We start from the raw sequence: 26,427 nt of genomic DNA, 5'->3' as shown, positions 1-26,427 counted from the left end.
ACTGCCAGGGAACCCAAAAGCCCCTACAAAACAAATTCATTAACCAAGACAATAAAACACAGCTGTGAGGGGCAATGGAACCGTTTGAAATGAGTGCCTGGGATTGTGGAGAATCTGTTCAAGACAAACAGCATGCTAAGAAAAAAGAAAAAAAAATCAGAGGAAAGGATTTGGAAATAAGAGAGAGTGAGTAAAGAGCAGTGTTTAATTTAAACTCTAGCTGGGGACAGTGCTGACTGTGAGAACGGAGATGGTTTGTTGGAGCACAACAAAAACAACTCCCCTGTACCAGATGCTTGAGTTCTGGGACCTGGTTTTAATTTAATCTTTTGAACAGGTTGTATAAAATAAGAACAAACAAAAAATGCCAAATTCTATAAATATCATTACTGAAGCTGGGATTGAATTAAAAAAAGACATTCCAAATCCAGTTTCTAATACTGTGGAAATTACAAATGGAAAGACATCTGAACCTTATTACATGAAACCTGAAGATTGTTGACTCTACCTGTTCTTAACCCACACTCTGAACACTGTCAGGGTATGTACTTCTGATATTCTATGATGACAGTGGGTGAAATGTGTTAGCAGGGGGTGGGAGTGGGGCCTAAATGCCTTAGTTCAAAACACCACTAGAGGGCTCTGCAGCTTGTGAAATGGGTTTTTGTAGATCCGTACACACCAGACCTGATCATGTCTAAGTCATACTAACCTCCCTGTTGAAGGGCCAAGCAGCCGGACAGACTCAGCTGCCAAAAGACTTACGACACTGAGATAGATGGAGGTACAAATAGTTTTACAGAATGTCCAAAAAAGTCAAAGCCAGACCACATTTATTCAGTATAACCTCCGAGCTCTGCAGCTGCACAGAGGTGAAGACACACTGACTGAGCTCACTGTTAATGATACTGTTATGCTGTGTAATGTCACTGCTATAAAACAGTAAGGCACACTGTATCATGCATATGACATAAATAAGGTAAAAGCAGAAAAGTCATAATAGCCTCCCCTGGTTAATAACTGTGACCAAAAGAATTTAAAAATGCATGTGTGGAAATACATGAAAAAAGCATGAAAGCTGAACCATCACAAATACATCTAACTTCTCAAAAAGCAGTGATTGATATTACATCATTCTGGACCTTGTGGGTAATTTCTACTTCACCTAATCCAGATGAAAAAAAAAAGTAATAAAAACAGTCGGATGCATATTTTTGCACAAAAAATTGACAGCTCCTAAACTTGTATAAACTAGGAAAAAGCCTGGGGGTAAAAATATAAACACAGCGGCTACTGTCACAGTGTCCTTAACATTATTTGGAATCTCATCTCCTCCAGCTGGAGAAGCTCAACAAGAAAACCAAATTCACAGAGGAATGTTTCGGGTGCATGTCAGGACTGCACTGTGAGCCAAGGTGTTGCAAAGCTGAGCAAAACTGATGCTACATCATACATTACGTTGCATTACATTTCATTGCTTTTAGAGATTAATGGAAAAAATAAACCGTTGATCAATCCAATTTAAATCACCCTTCTTGAAGGGTGAACCCTAACAATTTTATTTTTTTTTTGGGGGGGGGGGTGGATAACATATTGCAGTTTTCAAACAGTTGCCAATAGTCCTCCCAGAATAGCTGCTTAAATTTCTCATCCTGCCTTGAACCTGGATGAACCCTCTGTAGCCGTTAGCTGCCCCTCAACAGAATCAAGCCATGAATCATTACAAGTCAAGGGTGAGGGCTCAGAGATCACCCAAATCAAGACCAGATGCACAGCAGGCACCTCCCATGGTCTTACCGTGCAAGTAACAAATGAAGAACAAAAAAAGAAATAAGGAAACTTCACACTGCGCCTTTCTCTTATCCATTTCTACACGGTTGTATTAGTCCAAGTTGTCCTAATCCATTTTAGATTGTACAGTGATTACATGACTACAAAGTTTAACTTGTTACTTTGCCTGAGAAAGCCTACTTCAGGTTACAGAGGCCTTTATCTGCGTCATCTGACGCAGTCATTGCACTTAAGCACACATCGTCCCATAAAGAATGTTAAGAGGAGATAACAGTAAAATCACTATCAACTCACTTCACTTCATCCCATTACCCCCGTTCTTCTTTCCCCTGTCCCCTTCCCTCATCTACAACTCCCATCCTCACCACAGCTGGTAAATATTTTTATATTGTGTTCCATTAGAAAGCTTCATTAAGCGGTCAGACGGGGCAAATGGCGCCTGGGAGCTCCCTGTCCTGTAAACAATAGGAAGGGCCCTGAAAGCTGCAGCTGAGCAGAGCGCAGTAAACTAAGCCCACATTAGAGAACAGCCTTGCTCTGAGTGAGTAAATATTTAAATGTGTTGGATTCACCCAAAATAGTCACGGCTAATAGTTAAGAGCACAGTATTGGGAAATAATAATGATAGATTTTTGAGCAAACAAGCATTGCGCTGCTCACTGATTAGTAATTGGCTTCATGTGAACTTGTGGCAGACTAGTGGGTAAAAATTAATAAGCCATAATTGTATCAACAAAGTGATCTTTTGGCAGATGTACAGTATCCAGCTAATGTCAGCACAGCACATATCTACAGGAGAGGTTCCTGAAATAAAAAGAGTTGTTAGTCACACATGACTTCAGGTTTGTTACACCGAAGAGACAGTGTAAAGCTTTAGTATTACAGAAACCATAGTTAAACTACTCAAATAACCTTACTCCAGCTAAAATGTCCATACTATGTATGTATGTAGCTTTGTTTGTCAGTATGTAAGTGCCCATATGGACCAAGACGTTTGTGTTGTGCATGAATGTGTGAGTCAAAATTCCACCTGATGTCACTGTGACCTGTGTTGCATATGTTTATGTGAGCACTAGTTGGTGTGATTTCACCCACAGTCTACAGGACCAAAGGAGCCAGGCCAGGATCAGGAGCCCAACCAAGTGCATGCTCATTCTTTAATATTCATGGGTATGAGGGATCACTGCAAATCTGTCCTCCAGTGCTGACATGTGCTGTCCTCAGACATCTCGGGGAGAGGATTCAGTGCAAACCACCTGAATCCACTCACTAGATTTGACTCCTCTAAGTTAAACTGAAACCAAAATGGAGGAGATCCAGAATCGCAAGCAGTGTGAGATTATGCTCACAGACACAGGACTTTCAGGTAGACAGAAGCACTGAGAACTGTGTATTGCTGCACAGGCTGACTGATTAAACATCTTTAAGTTTAAACAGGGGGTGGTTTTGATTTTGTATGTAGTGCTGGAACGTCACTGTAATGTACCTCAAAGCCTTTCTCTGGAGCGTCCATCCCCACCATGTTGTCTCTGAGAAGCTGATGAAGGAGGTGGACCTGAGCAATACTGAGGTAGAAATCCAGACTGCTAGTCACATTAACCTCCAGAGAGTGGCCACACACCACCACCTCCTAGAGAAAAAAGGGAGTTAAAAAAAAAAGGGGGGGACAAAATGAACAGAAGAAGTAGGAGGAGAGAACAGGAAATGCATTGAGAACATCTTTTGTAACTTGTATACGCTTCTATTTACTTTCCATCTCCTCACTATCTTTGTATCTTTACTTAAGTCTGTCTCTTCTTCCGCTCTTCCCTCTGTGCTCTCTGGGGTCCCACCCACAGCCAGCAGTTCAAAACTCAGGCTGGAGGTTACATCTAAAAGGATATTACTCACCAACACTGTGGACTGAACCACACACACGCACACATGGCAGACCTAGCGCAATAACCCACAAAGGGTATTGCCACTGTTTTTTAATTTTATTTTGTCAATTCTGAGCTTTAAATTAAAGTCACTACTGTCTTTTTTCTCATTTAGATTTATAGTAACATAAGAAGTGCTTTAACATTATAAATATTAGTAGTTCTGTTAGCGGTCAAAGTGACTGGTCGCACATGTTAAGGTTACAATAACAGTTACAGAATAGCCTGGCGAGGAACAAATGTAAACCACATACTGCTATAATACATTCAATATATTAATGATTCATTAGCAATAGCTTTTACATTTGTGTGGGAACCATGCATAAATCTGCTAACAGTAGTTAGCGGTTAGACAAAATGAATATGATTTTTATTATAGAAATTGTTCTACACGACTTAGTTCAAAGTTGTGTTTTGTTGTTCCTGGCTCTGAGTTTCCATATCTGAGGGAGTTACACAAATCACATTGAGAGAGAGTGTGTGTGTGTGTGTGTGTGTGTGTCTAAGCACAAACTATGGATTAGCTGTTATGCATTGTCAAGGGGCACGTTAGCGTGGTCGGATGAGGCATCAAAGAGGCAGGAAGTCTCAGAGAGCGGTGCCAGAAAACATCAGCTGTATAAGCAGAAAGGTTTGAACTCTCGGGGTCAAAAACCTCCCATTACATGGTGGACGGCCGATTCCTAATGAGTAAGTTACTGTACGTTAGGAGGAAAATGTAAATACTTTTGACATCTCACATAATCAATGACTATTTTCATATGAGCAACGGATTGTGAGAGTAATGGCTGCAGTCGTAGTTGTAACAGGTCGCGGTCAAAGGGCACAAGAAGAATCTTTGTCTATTCTCAGACTTAAGCTTTGAGGTTTCGATATAATTTTCCCTAGTTCCGGGGGATTTTAACTTTTCTACAGTGCAGAGACATTTTCATTCAGAAAATCTGAATACTCTCTACAGAAATAATTCATGCGCAGTATTTCACGTAGCGCTGAGTGGATGCTCACCTCTGTCTGTCCACTGTCAGGGGACAGGTTCTTGCTGAAGATGATAGCTGGAGCAGCAGTGACCCGGACAGAGAAGTCGGTCAGGATCGGCGTGAGGATGGCCCGGCGCTCCTGGTGTCTCCGGATGCTGTGCACAGATCAGACACCCCATCAACTACTATTTTGCTACTGTTGTTCTCAACCATGAAAAATGTATTCAAGCTTTTGTATACCTTACAGAAACCTAAAGGACTTTTTATCTTCACTAAAACTCCCCTCCTTTTGTTTACTAATATCTTTTCATGGTTAGTACTTAAAAAATCTTTGCGAGACTGTCCCATCTGCCTGGGGATGGCACGTCAACACCACACAGTTGAAACCACAAAAAGTCTTCACAACAGAGTTTTATTGTCGTGCTGACAGGCAAACATGCATTTCAAGGCTGTTCTAGGTTTTAAGATTCAAAGCATTAGAGGAAAAGCTAAACTTGACAACAGAGACTTCAAAATTGATCTTCCCCTCGTATAAACGATCTGTAAGGTTTTTGCCATCACTGAGATTTTTTACATTTCTTCTCTTACGCATTTTAGTTGCAAGCTTGAACAGAGACTGAGTGAGACAAGTCTCATTTGGGAACAGCTCTTAATTGTATACACACGAACGAGCTGAAACCTTCTCATATCAACTCTCCATTTCACTAATGTTCATTCCCACAATCAAGTCATATTTGTGGGAACATTTGTTAGCAGTAAAACAAATATACAAGTGGGCTTTATAAGGTGGTGTTAATTGCCACATCTGCTGCTATTAAAACAATCAAGCAGTACAGCTTCCAATATTTATAGTTGGCTGGGATTATAAAAGGCCCAGTTTCTAGGTGGCCTTGAGTACAGTTCTTAACCAGAAACAATATCATATTCACTTCTGCTACACAAATGTGCATTACCAGTGCCCTTAAGGGATTATTTTCTGACACATTTCTTTGAGTGGAGAGTTCGAGGGAGGACTAATTCAGAGGTGAAATGATCTGTGAGGCCAATTGGTGTTGGCTAATCTCCCTTCAGACGGGGATTGAAACAATGAGTGTCTCGTTGCAGGGGACAGGTGCTATCATTCACCAGCAAGGCTAGGAGCCCCGAAGCTCAGTTTACCAGTATTATGGAAGTCTCTGAGTGGGCTGGAGAATCCTGTGGTTCTCTGTGTATGTGCGCGTGCCTTTCAATGGGGTCATTACAAAAACAAAATATGGAAAGATTGACTTTTGTTTCATTCAGTGGGACGCAGAATAATCAGTAAATTGGAATATCAGTGGCATGAACACAAGGGAAGCCTGCACTGGGCGACTGATAGGAGGGGCGATGGGAAGAGTTCGCAGCTCTGTGACACAAGGTCTTTCCTAGCCAGCAACTACAAACTGTGATGAGGACAGATCCTGTCAGTGGATCCACAGTGCTGGAATTTCCTCACAAAACCTCAGGAAGCAAACTGAGGCCACTGCAGATCAGCCGCTACTGGAATTAAATCCAAAAAGCAGCAGAATCAACATACCGTGACTCTAAGGCTGGGGGGAGAGAGAGGGTATCAATGTAAAGAAAAAGGAAAAGGTGTGAACTTTAGAAGTGGTGTGTGTCAAAACTTGTTACAACCAAGGTGGTGTATTTCTGTTAATGATTGCAGCAGACAAGTAAAGCTGTGAACTTGGCTCCCCTCTCCTCAGTGTCCTGGAATTTTCTCACACATTCAGCTATGACTTGGTAGTGTTGGTAGCTGAGGCTGAGGCGCAGCACACTGCAGTGCACCAAAGCCCTGCCCAGCTGCTAGTGCTGTTGCTGCTACAGCGAGGGGAGTCGCATTGCTTTAAGGTTAAATGGAAGAGCTGGGACGAGACCCCAACACCACTACTGGCTTTGACCTTATCAGTATGACCATAGAGACACACCTGCCTATAAATGTATACCTTAATTGTGTAAACGATATCTTACGGAGTTAAATGGAAAAAGAGGAAACATCAGAAAAGAAATATACGCTAAAGAAGAATGACAATCCAGTGATAAGGAGCTAGGAGCTTCTGATTATAAACAGGAGTCAAACTTTAGTGACCTTTACTCCATAAAAGTGGGTGTCAATCCTCTTGAGTGCAAAAAGAACTGTTACATATTAGGTCATACAATCATCAAGTTTGAAACAGAAATCCAGACCCACTCTAGTATGTCTTACGACAGCTAAAGCTATGCTAAAGATTTTTAGCATCTTCTGGAGCCCAAAGTGAGAGCCCAGAATGTCACCTCATTGCCCTTTCAGACAATGTGGACTTGGCACTAGGCCCATTGCAGAGAAACATATTGAGTGAAAGAAAGAAAGAATGTGACTGGATTAAAGATCAGAAGCCCCTTGCTCTTGTGAGCGTCTCTGACACAGTAGTAAGAATGTAAGACAAATATAGGCCCAAGTCCACTACCTAAAAGAGCTATTTTACAGCTGACCTGGCCAGGATTGGAGGATTAGAGACAAGCGAATAAAAACTGGTGCACAGACAACAGAAAAACATCAAGGTGGAGTTTAGAGATAACATCCCATGCATATTAAACTCCATTGTCTTCTTGGAAAGGGAACACAACGGTTTAAGAATTTTTATCTTTTCACAATCCAACAAGAAACAGAGGAAGTTCTTACTATAATACAAAGAATCTCTGTGTGTTTGTTTCTGTGTCCATGATCTCTTTATAGAGTTGAGCCACCAAACAGATACACATACTTAGGTACTTGATGGTTTTTATGTATATCAGATTATATGACATGTTATCTAGCAACCACATATTGACCGACTATTTATACTGCTATAATACCTTATAATCCATTGCTTTAATTTCACATTAACATTTCACTTATATCCACCAAAGTTAAATAATGCATAATATATTATGATAAATCACATTACTTAGTTGTCACCCAGCAAAAGGCTAAAAATGACCCATTTTTAAGATATAAACAACATTTACCCCATTATTTTTACTTTGCCATTGTGATTTAGTATATCTGTTTGCCAACAGCACAAACAGGCCAAACAACACTGTAGCATGGGGGTGTAGAAGTAGTAATAATATACTGAAAAGCACAAACCAAAGGAATAGGGCTTTGCGATATGACCAAAATCTCATATCCCGATATAAGAATTCTATCATCCGAATAACGACATAAATCACAAACGTGTAACATTTTCTGTAAATTCTGTGAATCTCGGGCAGCTCGACTTGCGGGAAGTGTTTCCAGCTGCGCGTCATGTAGCTGGAATCGAGTGTTTTAACAGATGCATGAAACTATACATTTCTAGACATAAGTTGTAACGGCCGCAGTTTTCTTTGTGAGTATTTATTACACGGCGTGCTGCGGGGAAAAGCCTGTTCTAACGTTTGAGTCTAAGGTTTATTTTTTAGCACCTGGCGGCTCTTTTTTACTTCTCATCCGTAAATAATCTGCATCTTTCACGTGATTCAGTTTATTTTGCAAAGTCTCAACAGGATCTTGAGCTTTATTGTGAAAGGTTTATGTGGAACATAAACAAGCGAACACGCGATGCTGTTGTTGCTAACCACAACGCATAATGCTTGTCCGTCTGTAGTGTGGTTATATTAAATATATGAGAAATAGAGAACTTTAAGAAATTAATATAGCCACTACAGTGACCATCAAAACGATGAAAAAATATTGCCGTAAACAGTTTATTTTGCGACACCACGAAACAAACGATAGCGTAAAATGAAACGATAGACGTTTTTATATCGTCATCCGATATATATCGTTATATCGAACAGCCCTACAAAGGAAGCACATAAAATCAAGCAGTGCTTGCTTTTATGAGAAAGTGCAGCAAGATGCCTTTCAGGAAGAAACTGAAAGAACAGAGCTCCCATGAAATAAGTCTGGCTGTCACAATAAAAAGGTCTTATTGGAGGTCTGAGAGCTGAGGGCTGAGCATCACTATCATGTTTTCCAAGACAGTATGATTGTCTTGGAAAAGTCTTCTTCCAAGACAATCATACTGTCTCTGTGTGTAAGAAATACAATAAAGAAAACAAAAATATTCCTAATGAGTATGTATGACTGTTTGCTTGTGTCTGCATTGGAAAGTGTGTCCATCTATGTGTGAAAGGTGTGAGTATCTCAGCCAGCAAGTCCCAATGACCTGAGACCACTCGGTCTCAATCAGGCCCGTGTTGATTTTGCACTGCATTCTTCCATGAGGCTTATTTTTAGTTGACAGGGAACAAATCTGGAACCTTTGCCTATGATTTTGTGATTTTTGGTCCTGTTCCCTCTCAAAACATGAGCAGAAAAAAGGATGTGGGGCCAAACAGGCTGTTAGACTCATGCTTGTTTTAGCTCCCGAGTCTAAGAAAAAAGTGACAGGACTTGTAATTATGAGCGTGCATGGAGAGGCTGCATGATAGGGAGCTAACTCAATAACTACACGGTGCAGTGACATCAAGACGAATGATATAAATTACAAGACTTTCTTAGCAGATTAAACACATACACCCACACATGCACCTACCTGACTGGGGTGGAAATATGAAATTTAAAACCAGTAAGATTCAAACCAGAAACCAGAAATGAAAATAGTAAAAAAACAAAGATCAGAAACACTAGTAAAACTTTTTTTTAAAAGCCACACATTTGTAAGCAACTTCATCAGACTTGACCTATGCATATATATTCGTCCCATGTTTACCAACCATCTATAATTTTGTCATCATGGTTGTTCATGCAGTAGAGGTCAAGCCCTTGATGGGTAACTACTTATTGATAGTTTTATACTATCAATAAAACATAGATTAATTTCCTCCTAGTGGGATTACAAAGGGATATAGGAGTGATCACCTCTGGATCAAAAATGTGAGAAGTGTGATCAGTCAATTAAAAAAAGTAATTGGTACAGAGACATCTACCTGTGATACACATACAAGACAGAATTAAATTCGCCACAGCAACTCATGAAACATCCAAGTGGCTCCTGACCTGCTAGCCATGTTCCACTCCAGCGCAGGGTTCTGGGAGCTCCTCTCACTCTCTGCTGATGTAGTTCCTTTGATTCCCTCCTTTTCTGGTTTAAGCTGTTCCCACTGAGCAGTCCCAATGTTGATAGACTGAAGATCGATCTGGTATTGACGATCCTCCACCTCTGAGCCCGGGTCACGAAGGATGCCAAGGTTCAATGCACGACTGAATGGAAAAAAAAGTTTGAGTCAGTTTTTATATTAGGGCTACTTTGAGGTTTGGATGTTCAGTAAGTCATCATGTAAGAAGGAAAGAGTAAGACACATTAAATGCAATTAAGTTTAATTTCACTTGTGCAATATACTTTGCATTAGATTCAACAAGCAGGTGCCGATGCCAAATAGACTAAATGCAAAAAATATGACTTTAGTTATTATTATAGAGGTTTGGTTGTGTCAGGCTGTACTTTATATGCTTGGTTATGATAAAGTACGTGAGCCTAGGGGTACACCAGGTAGTCTGTTGTAGTGAACCAGTAAAGATGTTCTGGCTCTAGGCCCTAACCACTACTGACTGCTTCTTTCTGCTTTTTCAGTGGTTTAGTAGCACATTTTTCTTACGGGATGATTTATGACTAAATGTAAGCCCAAGGAATTGTGCAGCCAGACCTCAGATAAAAAAAACCCTCTGCAGGCCTCAGGTGAAATCATTTGCCTTTTATAAAGTTTTGATTTTTGCCAGCTTATCGCTGGCAGTAAACATTGTTTAAACCCTGGCTGGACAGCACGGTAGTCTGGAGAGTGGCTCTTACTGCCTTTGGCCTGCTGTTTCCGTCTCCAGAAACACAGGCTTGTACAGTGTACACCAACTGTAATGTGGTAGAGGAGATGTAGAGATATGTCAGGAGTGGGCAGCGCTGTGTTTGTAGTCAAACTGCTACAGTCAAGTGAGCAAAGACTGTCCCGTCAGCGCCAAGAAAAAGTGATGTCATCTATTTTGCCTTTGAGAGACAAGATCCTGACGAATTCATGAGGCAAAAGGAATAATCAAAATTCAACATCTGTATATGACATCAGGGCTTTTGGTTCATTATGATATGTTTATTTGTGCTGGTGAATTCAAATGAGAGCTTAAATGGTATAAATAAGAGCTTAAAATGGCTACAGATGTAGCAGCAGCATGAGTAGTTTTATTTGTTTCGGCAACGTCAATGGCAATTTTCATATAGCGTTTCCCCTGCTTAGCGGCTCTGGAAAGGTCTCTACCAGAGCGTGATGTTATGACAATAAGCACCAAGTACAAAAACAATGGCAATGGGAGATCAGAGGTGTATAACTGGATTTACTTGGATTTGTTGACATACAAACAAGTGAAACAGATCCTTAATCAACATTTGGAACCACATTTATCAACAAAGTATAATATAAATCAAACCAAGGGCTCTGTAACATTTGGGTGGGATGTGTCAGTCTAGATTCATTAGGGCTTTTGTAACAGTACCTCCATCACCCTCCCCGTGCCTAAACTGTATTTTTCACATTAAAGAAAACCACAGTTACCTCATATGCTTTCCAAATTATCTCCTAACGTTAGCTTATTTAGGAGACTCTTACTCATAATCAACATAACATGAGCGTCTGCAGCCAAGCCTCTACATCGCCGAGCTGCAGGGTCATCTTCAGTGACATAAATAAATATGATAAACATTTGTCTTGGTCATGCAGCCAGTGGAAACCGGTGTGATTTAATATCAAAAGACATATTTCAGCAAATCGCAGGAAACGAGAGAGCTTCATTTCTGACAAATGAGGAGGGGAGGAATTTTGGAAGTTCCCCTTGGGGTGCAATAATAATTGAAGCCAGATTTTCTTGTTGTACATGTGGGGGGAAAACACTGGTGGTTTGACATATTTGATTGGTAATGTGAAGACCACACTGCTTGGCCAAGAGGAGTCGGGGAATGCTTTGGGAAAGCATGACATTCACTCTGCCCACAGTATAACGGACCGACTGAAAGCGTGCAGAGAGAGGCAGGTGGAACACACCCTTCTGCTCTGTCTCACATCCCATTATCAGACATCTGCTTGCCACTACCACACAGAAAATCTAGAGGAAAATGAAAATAACAAGTCATAAATGACATGCTTTCACAGATGAGGAGGGCAGGGAAGAGAGAGGGAGGAAGGCATGGAGGGGAGGGGCATTTTTCTCAAGCACAAGTACTTAGTTTTGCCCTTGTTCCTCGGCCAACCTTATTTTAATTGCAGGAAAAGACCACAGAAACATTATTTTTTACGACAAAATTCTGCTATTTATAAAAATGGATCAAAAGCTCTGCAATAAGCATGTTCTGTTTCACAGCGTTCATGGCTATTATTTTAAAAAACATCTCTCCCTCTTCTGACACTATTTAAACCCAATTTGAGTCCAAAAAGCCACTGGGCCGATTTTGCATCAGAGCTGAAATATGAAGGCCCCGGTCCAACTTTATTATGGCCCAAAATCAAACCCTCCACCCAATGCAAGCCCTTCAGTGGGAAACAGCAGACAAAATAGCAAAGCCATGGCAGTGTTTAGTATCCAAAATGCAGGACTTGGAATAAGATGTTCACTGATACTTCATCACTGAGAAGAAGAAGAAAACGATGTTCCAAATGCCTTTTACAGGAGATACTCGGATAAATTAATAAAAATGGGCGATTAAGTGCATTTTCTGTTCCTCTGTTTAGCATTCTTTGGGTCTATGCATGTGCTGGGCGGAACATCGGTCATGATTTGTGTTAAGTGGACGTGTGGGAGGACAGAGTGCTTAACGTGAAGCAGATTTGGCAATGGGATTCATGAAATAATTTTACGGGCAAATATATAAAAACGGTTATTATGCACGTTATGTAACGTATATACTGATAAACTACGAGTGACTTTGATGTAAGCTTGCACGAGACGAGAAAGTGGGTTGTAAGAAAAAAAGTAAAATACATAAATATAGTGCTATAGGGATGAAGAATCGTTAAGCTAGGCAAAGGGGTGAATAAGTAAAAAGATTGCTGAAAAAGAGCAAAAGTAGAATTACCATAGTGAGGGCTTGAAGGCCAGCTGTGGTTCAAGGTTGTAAAACAAACCACAGTGGGATCTGGTTCAGGCTCATGGCCCAATGCTAGGAATGTGGGAGCTGTGGGCTGCGCTGAAGCCGCTTGCCCAGGATCCTTTGGGGCAGGGTGCATCGTGGCCCATGGCTTTGAACGGTCTCTCACCTTCCTCTCTCAACCCCTAGCTACAGATTCCCAATTCCCATCCCTGGCCCAGGGCCAGAGGGCCAGGAAGCACCGGGGTAATACCAAGCGTCACTGGCTTCTGGATCTCGTCACTCTGAAACCCGCAATCTGAACCCTCAACCCCAGACCTGTGTTTCACTCCATTTCCCCAACAATCACATGCAATACATGTCTACTTCCATGCTCAACAGAGGCAGGTTTATATGTAAATAGGAATATGGGTGTGTGTGCTGAGAGAGATGGGGCCCTGCTTCTGCTCTCCTGATAAAACATACATACTGAGTAGAAATTTCATTGAGATCTCAAGCTTAATTCGGCAAAGTCAAGCTAAATTAGGCTTGTAAACAGATGTTCACAAGTTTTCCAAGTACTAGGTTTTGAGCAGTATATTTAAAGTGAAGGAACACATGCTACACATGAAATAGAAACACTGCATGCTTCGGTGTGTTTTTTCACTTGGGCTTAACCACTCTTCCAAACGCTAAAGTAACATCCAAGAGGCAAACTGTTTTTCTGACACCAGCACGAATACTATCACTCATCCATGAATTATTAAAAAAAAAGGCAAGTGTTCATTTGAGGTTTTGATCATCTCTCTCCCTGCCTCCAAATGTTATCGGTCAAACACCATTAGCACCCAGCAGCTCCTCCGTGGTATTTCTGTCGTGGAGAGCTGCCGAGCTCCACAATCAGCTTGCCACGACTCCCATCGGCTTTAAGCGGAGTCCCACTGGGCTTGTGTGTGTGCCGAGGGGGAATTCATAAGCATTATGATTCATGAAACCAGCAATTACTTAGTAAGTTAAGCACCCCTGCCTACGGTGGTCTGCTCTGAATTGCCAGAAATTCGGCAACTTCTGAGGTGTGGATTTATGACCCCAGTCAAGTCCAATTGCTCTTAATTTGCATCTACCAATTATAGTAATTAAGGCTCCGAACAAGAATGCCGAGTAGCTCTCAGAGCACGAGGGGAAAATGATGTTGTGGAATAAAGCAAGTCAGCAGAATCTAAGACGCAGTCACCGAAGGACTTTAATGACACTGCTACTAAAATGATTTTTGATGACTGGAGCTTTTTCAAAAGGAGTCAAACACAGTCGCGAGAAACAAAATATCCAAGACAACAAAACCAAAACAATGCACCTAATTTGTCACAGTTGGCAATAACAAAATACTTACTTTTTAGCCAAGTACAACAAATCCAATCTTTAGTTGATTGATTTTTTTCTCACTGGCACAGTACACAATAAACAGAAATTGCTGCTTTCCTGAATTGTGTATTGGCTTTGATGTACTGACAAACTTCCATGACAAAAACTCAATCTATTCTTTTTTATTTTAGCCCAGCAGCATTACTCATCTCCCCTGCTACTCCCAACAGAAGCATGTTATTCATTACGTTGATTGCACTTTAAAGACACTCATACTCGACCAATTATATCATATTTACACAAGATCTTAGGAGGAAACTATTACTTCTATATACAATACAAGCTGGGCTTAGTTCGAGCTCAAACCACCCTCATGACAGCGGTACGCGATGGTAAGACGTTAAGAGAAAGCACTACTGAAGACGGGCCTCTGTTTACAATGACATGGTGTATACTAAAAGTCAGTGTTTGCACTTTGATTTCAACATATCATAATTACAGAAGTCATTTATCTCCCATGCAGTTTACATGTCAGAGAAGTTATAATGTTATAAACAGTCTGCGTTAGGCGTAAAAGTCACTGGATAACATGTGCTCTCCACGATGGCATGTTAAACATGACAGTCTGGCCGGTGTAATTTATAGGCTCATCATGCTCGTAATTCATAATCGGATTCTTGCATCAGATCTCCATGTTGCAGAAAAAACAAAACAAAAAACAAGCCATGCCTTAAGACTGAACAGATATTTCTTTTGGCTTCAGCAGATGTGCATTTCATGGAATTCACACACACATTCAGTGACTGCACAAATGAAACTGCTAATCTTTTGTTATATTCTAAGATTTACTATACAGCTCAATACGTTTTCTACAGTCACATGGTGGATACTGACTCATTTATTAACACATTATATCAAAAGCCTTTTTAAAGACGTACTTATTGCATATCCTTGGCTACACATCAGTCAGAACTTTGATGCACCTCCAAACTTTCAGTCTAAAGTACTCTGCAGTTTGTCCTGGCTAATAGCACTGCAAGGGCCATTTATTGAAATGCACAGATGTCGTCCTCAACCCCACTGCTCCTGTTCTGCTTCGCCTTAGTTATGGCTGCACGCACGCATGCATGGACGCATGCACACATGCACACACGCAAACAGACACATAGCTTGCCTGGTCTGTTTAGCTTTAACTCTGCTCCTCTGTCGCTTCTGCTGCTAGCTCCAAGCACGGAGCATTCCTGGGTAACAGGGACAGTAATTCAGTGACTTTTTAAGGGCAATGACTTCTTATTGGATTGCTTCCTACAGCAGGTACATCTGCAAAGGATCTAGTTGAAAAGGGTCCTTGGATCCTCAACAACTGAACCTGCAGACCTGTGTGCATATTAGTCCATCTCAGATCCTTTCCAGCAATACACGCTCGAAGCTGACGCTGGTAATAATTGCATTTGTGTGTGTTTGAGAGTCTACGTGTCACAAAGGGACAACCCTACGATTTCTCCCACAAATCTGAATGGGCCAGTGCTTGTGAAATCACTTCCTCTCTTAGCAGTAACAGATTTGATATGCTTCCTCTCTGCTCTGAAAATGGACATAATACTGCTTTTATAAAACATGTCAGGCTGAGTTTCAGCAGTGGGTCCCTGATGCCGAGGTGTGAAGGGAATGCTTACTTCCTCAGACCTCAGATTGAAACCAGATTTGTGTCCCCACCAAGCAATTTTCAAAGTGACGTAATCCCACCACCATTTTAATTTGAGAGCCCTTATCTCTAATTAATCGCTAAACACATGCACGGAATAGATTATTCATAACTGGATGCAGCAGAGAACATGGCAGGGGTGGTTAAGAATCTGGCTTACCCTTACGTGCAATCATCTTCATCAAGTTAAAGAAAAACAGGCCCACACCTCGGTGTTACTTTTACACCAATTATTGGAAAACTTGGAAGGAGGAAGATTCCTGATCCAAAGCTTGCTACAGGTCTCTGGCAACCCCTGTGTTCAGTAGGTCTGACTGACAAAGCCTGAAGTGTCTGAAACCCCTTTGATATATAAAGGATTTAGAATGACTCGGGACCCAAGCCAGTGCAGTTGTAAGTAAAATAGGTGAAGCAGTGATGCATACTTAGTAGAAATACTCAGTATGCATACAGCCACTGCACACACCATCAACACAGACAAGAAACAGAAAACCAAGGAGTCTCTCACAAAACTGTACGAATGTTACACAGCACAGCGTTCAGACACATAGGCACACGATAAGCATCCAAAATCGAAGTTTACTCCTGCACATAAAGAAGTCGTGCTCCGGCAAAAAGAGTGTTTTATGGAGCTGTAAAATTAAGCTCATTTTATGGATCCAACTGCATGAACCACTACTGTTTTTTTCCACTTGATATTGATTAAGTGGTTCAGTATTGCCAAGCTGGTTCACATTAGTACAGAAACAGTTGTGTTGTGTGTATTTTTGAAGATGCTCATTTTTATCTGTGAAAACGAGTCTCTCTGGCAGAGCCTTTGAAGTTGATTACACTGTGTTTACAGCAATTATTGAATTCTGACAAATGTTTAAAGCAGCCAGATTACATATCAAGGCCCTATCCTTCTTCAGACAAAGAGCAAAAACTTTCCTAAACAAAGTCAGGGAAATGATGGCCATATTTGATTAGGTTAACGTATGCTACAGGTTAAGCAGACAGGCTGAACAAACATGTAATTGGATAACTAAAACAGTAGGTCCTTCTCACTGACGTTTGCCTCGACCTTAAACAACATTTTGTTCTAATTCAAATTTCTTTCCAGCAAACAAAAGGCAGAATGAAACAAAATACAACAACTTGCTGCTGGAAGCGCCACACATAAAGGAATTAAAAACGTATGTCTAAATCGCAAGCTTAAAGGAGAGACGGCTCGGACTTTGAGAATACGAGAGCAGCTTAAAAGCCTCTGGTGCTGCCCAGGACTGCAACACTGCAACTGCTTTCTCGTGAGATAGTATCCAAATACTTTTATGTCAGCAAGGAAAAACAGCATAAAATAATTACAATAATCTGGGGCACACATGCTTCCTACATCAGCTAATTCTTCCTCCTCTGCGAATGACTGTGGAGCCAATGTTTATAATTCTGAAGCGGATCTCAAATTCATCCAGACCTCCAAGAGTATTTACACAAAGTGACATTTCTATATGGGAGATTTCCCCTGTTCCCTCGCTAACTGAGGGAATCACACAAGGGGAGAGTACTCCTGGACTTTTTGAGTCATTTTGAGTTGTCAGTGTAGGGAAAGTCAAGGTGTTACTAGGTTAAGTATTGCTGGGATCCCCTGTATCAACTAACAGAGTGCTGAAATAGCGTTCCACAGAACTATAATAAAGGCTGTGTTCAATCATTCGCATCTGGACCCACCATACTGTACATGTGCAGTGACAGTGTTCTCTAAGAATCAGCACGAGATGAGTCGTTTCTGTCTGTTTGGTGGCAAAGACCTTGTTCCAGGACGAAGAACACGCACGACGTGAGAAACACAAAATGGGGAAAAAAACCCAAAAGGATGGGAAAGAAAGATGAAACTGTTGTGTGATACACAGACTGAGTAGAAATATTTAACTCATACAAGCACAGAATGAATAGAAAAACCTGCAACATCTCATCTCTGTTCAGTCTTTCAGTTCTTCTTGTTTGAAAACATGTTTCACATGTTTTCTTTACACAGTTCCCAACAAAGTCACTTTTTTGTCTTTTAATAGCCTCCTTCACTCTCCCCTCTCCTCTCTTGCCAGTCAGTGTTTTGGTACAGTGACTCCAGAACAGTGAGAAGGAAGTGGCCCCTGCAGGCCAGGCTCCTGACAAACCACAACTCTAAACAGGCAGTGCTGTGAAAATATGGCATTCAAACAACACAATGCCAAAGCTTCTGACCGCCATGCCGACATCCTAAACAGCTGCAGGCACAGAGAACGTTGAATAGGGGGGAAAAAAACAACGGGAAAAGAAACACATAGTAATAATAAAAAAAGTAGCAGAGAGGGGGAGATTACAATCAAAAACATGCAAAGTAGATCTTAAGCAGTGTCTGAGTCAAGCTAGTAACTGGACAGGGCTGCTTTTTTTAAAAAAAACAACAAACAAAAAAAAAACGGGGAATTGAGAGATGAAAAAGATCTGATGCTAACACAACAGCCCCCTGTGACTCCATGGATATCTGAAAAACATATTGGACAAATAGCATGCTGTGCAGTCAGAGGCTGCGGGGAGAGAATGAAAAAATGGAGTGAGGGATGGTTTAGGAAGGAAGGAAGGAAGGAAGGAGTGGAACAAGTAGTGCTTCTGTTGAGCAGAAAATCTGTGCAGAAAAGAAGTCCAGGTGTAAAGAATTAAAGGAGATGGCACATCAAACAGAGGTTCACTGTGCCCCTTTCCTGTCGCCCTGGTGGCAGGAAATGCTCTAAAGCATCCTGTGAGCTGACCAGAAAGAGACAGACGAGAGGGCGCAACAAGAAGTAAAGTGGAAAGTGAGGAACAGACGAGGGCAAATGTAGAAAATGTTCAACAACATCCTGCAGAGAAGTGGGAGATTAGAGAAGAGAGAAGCACATGGGAAGAAATAATGGGGAAGGGGGAGGATATATGGAATGCTGCAGCAAGAACAGTGCAGAGGAAAAGGAGAGACTAAGGAGAAGAAGGAAAAGCTTCAATAAATGCTATTTGAGATGACTTGGCAAATTTGTGTATTGGATGTTTTTGTGTTTCAAATATGTGTGTGACTGTGTAGATACAGATACATATGTATAGCTGAATATCTCCAGCTGATATCATCCTTCAAAAAAAACCTTCTTCTGCTTAAAAACTATTTTGCAGCTTTTAAAAACTAACAATACCAGCCCATTACTGACTGCAGATAATGCGAGACCTGAAAAACCCCCAAAAACAAACAAAAAAACACTCTTAAAATCACTGCTTAGATTTAAGAAGAGGAGATGGAATACAAATCAAGGGAGGACAAGATTGCTTTAAACACTGGCTCATCTTCATTACAGAGGAATGAAGGGGAGGCTTTGCCAACAGTTGGACATTTCATTTCAGCATAAAAATATGGAGCAAAGCATATTTGCTTCAGTTAATAATTTTTGCCCCGGTAACATGTGTGTAACAAGAGCAGTGCGATGATAAATTGACATGGGTGGGGTGCTGATTGGAGGGCTGTTGTGCATGGGTGTGTGTGTATACGGGTGTGTGGTAAGTTATAGAGGGAAGACAGGGGACCACACACCAAAGTTGTCTATATGATGGCTTCACATTTCCTTCAAACCTGCAGCTAAAGTAACATGACTGACGTTCTCACACACAACGCAACTAGCTGTAAAACTGGCCCATTTTGATCCCATGAATAAATTCTGGGGTGAGTTCAACCAAATACGCACAGCAAAGTGTCCACGGCAGCCTCGGGAATCTAATCTACTGTGTCTGATATCTGATTCATGCAGAACACAACTGATGTATGTAAACATTCATAATAACTCAATGGCCTCTCTAAGTGAAACAGATCGTTAAGCTAAAGACCTGTGTTCATATGCTGGGAATATATCTATATCTATATATAGAGAGAGATATAGATATATACACACATGCACACATGAACATAACTCAGGACCACATAAAACACTGAATTTGTTTATTTAAAAAGAAATGTTCTCCTTCTAAAATCAAAGTGAAAATAGAGTTGTAGGGGGAGTAATTAAACACATTAGTTTACATTATATACATTAAAATAAACTATTCCAAGCAGTAAGGACTTTAAAAACTGGTAAAGACTGGGAGGAGGAAGACAAATCTAAGCCCACTTTAGTGCCAGCTTCTTGTTCTTTCAAGTCTAGCTGGGCCTCCTGGGGTTGTAATGTGCCTCTTGTTACACAAGCATTAGGCAATTATGCCACTGGTTTCTTACTGGCTTCCCAGAGCCGCAGCAGAGCTTGTGGCTTCACACATGGACATTTGAAAGCATCTGCACATTCCTTCTTTCTCGAGGTCGACTTCTTTTTTTCCCCTCTGTTGTACTTCAGTTAGTTCTGCTCTGGTGTGATGTTCGACTATGTAGCCCACTGATAACTTTGGCGGGAGACTACTGACCACACACATACACGTGTGCAGATATACATGGGTGAATCATTAGAAAAAAGCAAATGTGTGTAAATGTTTACAATCTGGTGGCCACATTATGTTGTAAACCTAATGAGCACCACAATTATAAAAGTGGATTTCAGAAACTATTCTATTATGGAAGTAAACTACTGATAATTGTAACAACACTACAGCTACATGTAGCTTCACTGCTATAAGAAAAAAAGGGGCTATAACTCGTCCTCCAAATGCACTTTGTGAAACCTCATTGTGTATCTCGACACATGGCTCAAGTTCAGCTATTTCTGTGTTAATTTTATGGAGGAAAAAGAAACTAGACAAAGTAGAGACACACTGACTGTCAATACTGTATTTCTATTCCCCTGATAGTCCACCTGGCCCCTGCTACTGCTGTGTGACTGGCCAGTCTGAGTCTCATTGTCATTAAAATGACAGCTTCAAACCAACCACGCAGGATGCTAGAACATCAACATGTCATGAGCAGGCAGAAAAGGAACTAAAACACAATTATGCACAAGGCTGGGGTTTGACTGCAAATGCACATTTTCAGGCACACACACACACACCAGAGCTAGAATGTGTATATCGCACGCTGCAGTTGAGCACAGAGCTTCCGAGGCAGGGTGTATTCTTAGAACCCTAATATCCTGCTTCAGGATGAGCCATTCGCGCACACACACACACAATCACTGAGGATGGATCCCTGTGGTCATGCGGTCAACCCCTGGATCAGGCCCTTTATGAGTGAAGGACAGCTGAGGCATGATCCCTCTTGCCTCTGTCAGCATGCATCCCGAGCTGACTGACAGCAATATGCCAAAACACATGAACAGTTTCCGGGAAGCTCTGCATTAAGGTCTGTCACCTTCAGTGCCACTGAACAAAGCATGCAGAAATCCATGTTGCTTCCAACACAAAGATGCAGACAGATGAGAGGAAAAAATGATCCGCGCTGTATCTGTATGGCTATTTCAGCTTTAAAATGAAAAATAAAATGGAAGGGTTTAATGAGCTCATTTTGGGTGTTTGGGGAAGTACAGTGACATACACTGCACACTTTTAGCATTTACTCTTTCTAAGGAGTTTATATTATATTCTTTTTGTTTAATTCGAACCCTGCAGAAACACATCTTACTTATCCTCAGATATCTTGTTCACAGAGTTGAGATTTTGTTTCTGGTAAATGCTGAACCCTTTGATTTAAAAAGTAACATGTTTAAAATTAGCTTAATCTGAAAAAGATGCATAAGCAGTTCAGGAAACAAATACATGGATTATAGACTAAAGGGACAGTTTTGGCAACTTTACCCAAAATAATAACAATGTATCCCATTGGAACAATTCTATAACAAATTGACTGGATGGAACAGCCAACTGAATTGATTGGTTTTTCTAACTTTTTTACGGCCAAAGTGTTGGCCCGTTTGTTCCTAAGACAAACGGGCCAGCATCACTATCTCACTGTGCCAAAAAAAGAGGAGGAAAATAAGTTGCGGTTTACTTGTTTGATTCCCTTGTGGTGAGTCCTAATACTCCCTTCTCTCTATCTTCTCCCCTTTTTTGCACACTACATTGGAGTCATATGCATAAATGGCCATAAAATGTATAGCTGGGCCCAGGCTGGGGTTTTCTCCCTCCTAATCTCCCTAAACCTCTAACTGCAGGCCGACGAATACAAGTGTTGTGGTACAATCTTCTCACAGAGTGGAGGGCCTGAGAATAACATCACAGAGGCCACAGATATTTATGGAATGAACCACAGGCTGTACACAGAAGTCAGCAGACACCACAACACAGCACACAAGATGCTGTATACAGCTCCCTGCTCATAGGCAAGACGCTGCCAGCTAAACAAAGTGCAATGCTGTCGTCAAAAGCTTATCAATGACATAGACAATAGATCTGCGGGGACAGAAAGAGGTATATAGGTTAAAAATCCTGTACTTTAATAAGCATTTACATTACTTTTTCTTTGCAATAATCTGTTCAATCGCCTATTGTTGGACAGAAAAAGGATTTCTGGTCGTCAGCTGTGACACTGTGGTTTAAACCCTTAAGTCAACGATCACCATCATAGTTTGATGCTTGAACACAGTGGTCAGCTACTCTGAATCACAGATCAAGAATCAAATCCAGTGTCCTCTGCTCTACGTTCAAAACATCAGCTCTGCAAATACAAACCAAATCTTCCCATCTCATTTACAGTTTTACAGGCAAACAGAATTTTCTTCCTTTTCATCACATCAACTATGTGTATCTGATGTGTTTGTGATAGCGTCTGAGAGTTAGAGAATTTCTTCCATGACCCCAGTTGCAACAGCAAATAGTGAGAAATAATTATCTAAAAGCAAAAAAGAAAATTGGGGGAAATAATCGAGAAAAAGCTGCAGCTTCAGTGGCTGAATCTAAACTTCCTGTTCACATTACAACATGTTGTCTGAGAACTGTTTCGGCGTGAGACCCTCATCCTACTCCCAAGTCTCATTTGTCGACTCTGTGCAGGCTATCCTGTCAGATTCAAAGCATAAATTCTGAGGCAAACTTTAATAAAAGGGGGGTGTATGATTTACTCTAGGTAGTGTCTGTCCCCATTTTTAAAACAATTTGATGCTGCATTAATTCTAAACGTCAAGGCAATGTGAAATATGTCCTCTGCATTTACCAGCACCAGGTGTTTCATTTGCTGGAATGACAAAAAAAATGTTTATTCTGGCTGACCCTCCAATCCCCGCTTATTTTATCTTTTTTTTTCTTGAGAAGAGAGAAAGAGAGCGAATAGATGTATATCTGAAGTAAGAGTGCAGAAAAGAGATCAAAGAACAAAATGGAGCTACATGATTTAGCGTTAACCAAGAAAGTCTCATGTCTAACAATTTCAATTACACTGTCTCATTCCTCTGCCTTTAAGGCCCAAACAGAACACCAGTGCTGTTGTTTCACACCATCAGCCACTTCACCTACGTTTGCCTGCAGCCTGCTGTAAGAATCTTCTGTTGGTTGGCTGTGGTTCAGCATGCTCACACGGATCAGTGGCATTTCCCTTTTACGTCGATAACAGCCTAGACTGACCACTATTGATTACTGAAGTACACCATAATGATTGATCGTCCGCATTTAATGCATTATAACAGAATGCAGATAATCACTGAGTATCAAAAGGAATTGGTATAAAAACATGTATTTAAACCAGTCATAAAAGAAGCAGCAATGACATCAATATACACACATGAACTAACTAAAACATCAAAACAGCTACTTAGCCAAAAAAAAAAGACCAGTGCAATTAAAGAGATTTAGTGAGTTGGTTTGGCTTTTGCCCACAGTTCTGTGTTAATGACATACTGAAATTTTTCAAAAAAAATAGGAGTGAAGAGTGTATACTAGAAAAAGATGATCCAGTATATTTTTAAATCCTAAAACTAAAGATGAAAATAGATCAAAGAGAACTTTGATTCACATGGTCACGTCTGGCTGGGCAATCCCCAGACACCGTTTTTACATTCTAAAATCGTGCTCTGTGTAGAGATAAACTTTAACAGCAGGGACTAATTACACCTAAGCTTCCTTAAACAGCAACAGCATTTAGGTGCATAAAAGGTCGCCTCTTATGAAAGCACCTGATTGTTTAGGTAGGTCAATGGAGGTGTCTAAAAGAATCATGATAAAGAGTCCTCTTATTCTGGCGAGATATTACGATTACTGCCATCGTAGCTTCTGAACTGAGTTCATCATTAAACCTGCGCAGCAGCCAGGGAGTTTTTAAATGAACTCAGTGTATATAAGAGTAGGTCCTGGGTGTCACTGTGTGTGGCCTGAGAAGCTCCTCTCCGCTGCGGCAGCGAAGCAAAGCTGGAGCACTTTTCGCTGGTGTAAACAAACGGGGAAATGGGGCACTTGGCAGCCGACTAAAGTGAGTGATGAGGCAAGTGTGCGCTGAAGCATCTAATGAATCATTTACTGGGAATGTTGGGTTTTATGAGCAAAAGACAGATGAGGAGGAAGACAAGAAAGAAGGAGACCAGCTGAGAGCATCGAAAAAGAATTACTTTTTTATGAAAAGAAAAGAAAGTTGGTGAGCTGCAGCTGTCATGGAGACACCTGAGAAGATCGGTCAATGTTTAACCCAACGTGAGGACGAGATTAGAATACATAAAAATAATCCTTCTGCTAGCGCAGCACCAGCAGCATATGAACCTCGCTGAATTTACTGAGGTGGCTGCTGACGCTGTGACAGGTTTGCACCTTTGAACAGAGCTGTTGTACTGAAGGCCTATAAGCGGTCGTATACTCTGCTACGTTTTTACACCTCCAAGGAGAAACAGAATCGCTACTTCTGCTTCTACAACTGAGTGAACAAATATCCAGAGAAGTGAGTGAAATCGCTCTTTATTATAGGACATACACAAAACATCTTGGAATTGTAAAACTTTTTTCCCCCCTCTTTGGCAACTTGTATTCCTTTATCACTTTATTCACACACTCCCATCCATGGAAAGGATGCTACTGTGGGAGATGGGTGCATATAATGTTCTGCCAGGGAATTTTATTAGTAACAGGCAACATCCTGGCTTCACTGGGCTGTGTTTATCTGTGGAGGGGAGATCCCCATCACAACCACTTATTAGGACATATATGTGGCTTTAACCAGGCAGCCATTCAACAGCAATAAGGAGCTGGGTTACTGACCACAAGTGACTGGGAGTGGGACCATTTTAACCAACACCGAAGCAACCGAGAGAAAACGGAAGACAGGAAGGAAATAACAAATACACATAGAAACACAAGGGAAAAGAGAGACATTCAGCAGAAGACGGTAGCATGAAGAAATGTCATGTTCTGGAAACTCCGTGTGGAAGAAAAAGAGACAGGAGTACATCGTGTCCATTGATACAGCCACATCATGCTGACTAGATTCTGTATCGCCGCTCACGCACAGCTTTCCCCGCCGTTACTGTAGAAACACGAGCGTCTGCACAGATCAAAACAAACAAACAAAAAAAAATGTGGCAGCTGGATGCTTCATAACTCTCCTTTGGAAAGAGCATGAGGTAAATGAATATGTGATGGAATCTAGAGCTGTGTCCTCGAGATGTGGGGGTGGTGGGAAATACGCAGGATATTTTAAGTCTCAAACACACGCTTACACATGTCCAAACATGTGCAGACACACAAATGGAGAAGGCAAATAATATTTAAATTGCTTCGGTGCAAAATTTTAAAAGTTTCATTTAACAACAATAAGGAGCAAATATTAAGCGTTTTCCTGTCACTGATAAATGAGGAGAGCTTCTTTGTCTCTTTCTATATTCTCAAAGTAAAAAATGAGTCGTAAAAACACAAATGAAAGCCATGTGTAGCCATAGTGAGACTTTAAAGATTAGCCCTCTTTCAGTCAGGGATGTCTGGTTGCCCTTTCAGATTTGCCAAATAATCATGTATGTTTTTCACTTTTGTTTTCATCTACAACAAAGGATAATGAGTGCCATGCATGTTTAATGGCTTTATCAAAAATGTATATAATTTAAAATATGAATATACTTAATTTGTTTTTTTAATTTAATATTATGTTAAAAGACAAATTATCTTGGTATTTCAAAGCTGTTCCCCAGCATAGAAGAACCTTTCAAGACAATGTTCCCTGAGTTCTAAAAAATATCTCCGTGGAAAAAGGGGAGTGAAAGACAGAAAGAGAGAAAAATGGGAGCAGGGAGTGAAAGATATGACATTTTACAGAGGCACAAACCACAACAAAGGGAGGGTTGAAAGTGTGCTGGACATTCCCCGGGCTGGTGCTCGTACTTGGAAAAAGACGGCCTTTTCAAGACAGGAAAATGATTACAGCTGTGTAAATTGACAGCGGCCTTGTAGCTGAAGATGAAGAGGGCTAAAGACGGGAAGCCTGCAGCCCCGTCATAACTCCAGCTTGGTTTACAAACTGGTGGGGGTCGACTCCTTCGGGGGGGGGAAAAAAAAACATCACACGATCAAATTAAATGGTGTTAATTGCTGCCAAATCAGCCTGGTGGTGGCTATCAACTTAGCTTAACAGCATTCCAGTCAAACGCGTTTGTTTTTCCATCTCTGCGTAAATGCTAAATGCACACCGTGCTGTGAATGCGGAGAAGCTGAAAGGCACTGAAGTGTGTTGGAGCTTAAGTAAAACATCA

At 41.0% G+C, this 26,427-nt stretch overlaps 1 protein-coding gene across 3 annotated transcripts in view; it reads right to left on the bottom strand.

Moving 5' to 3' along the window:
* LOC102299397 (vacuolar protein sorting-associated protein 13B) overlaps nt 1-26,427 on the bottom strand; it is a 306,909-nt gene that overhangs the window by 107,385 nt on the left and 173,097 nt on the right. For all 3 annotated transcript variants that reach the window (XM_014336114.2, XM_042224168.1, XM_014336109.2), the window contains exons 32-34: nt 9,711-9,914; nt 4,716-4,842; nt 3,278-3,421 (exon numbers count right to left, since the gene is read on the bottom strand). In XM_014336114.2, the coding sequence (XP_014191600.1) occupies nt 3,278-3,421; nt 4,716-4,842; nt 9,711-9,914 (475 nt within the window). The remainder of the gene's footprint in view (nt 1-3,277; nt 3,422-4,715; nt 4,843-9,710; nt 9,915-26,427) is intronic.

Source organism: Haplochromis burtoni, unplaced genomic scaffold, assembly GCF_018398535.1.
Source record: "Haplochromis burtoni strain Fernald_Lab_line unplaced genomic scaffold, NCSU_Asbu1 Contig_130, whole genome shotgun sequence".
In the NCBI taxonomy this organism is placed as follows: Eukaryota; Metazoa; Chordata; class Actinopteri; order Cichliformes; family Cichlidae; genus Haplochromis; species Haplochromis burtoni.
This window is presented reverse-complemented; position numbering and strand designations above follow the sequence as displayed.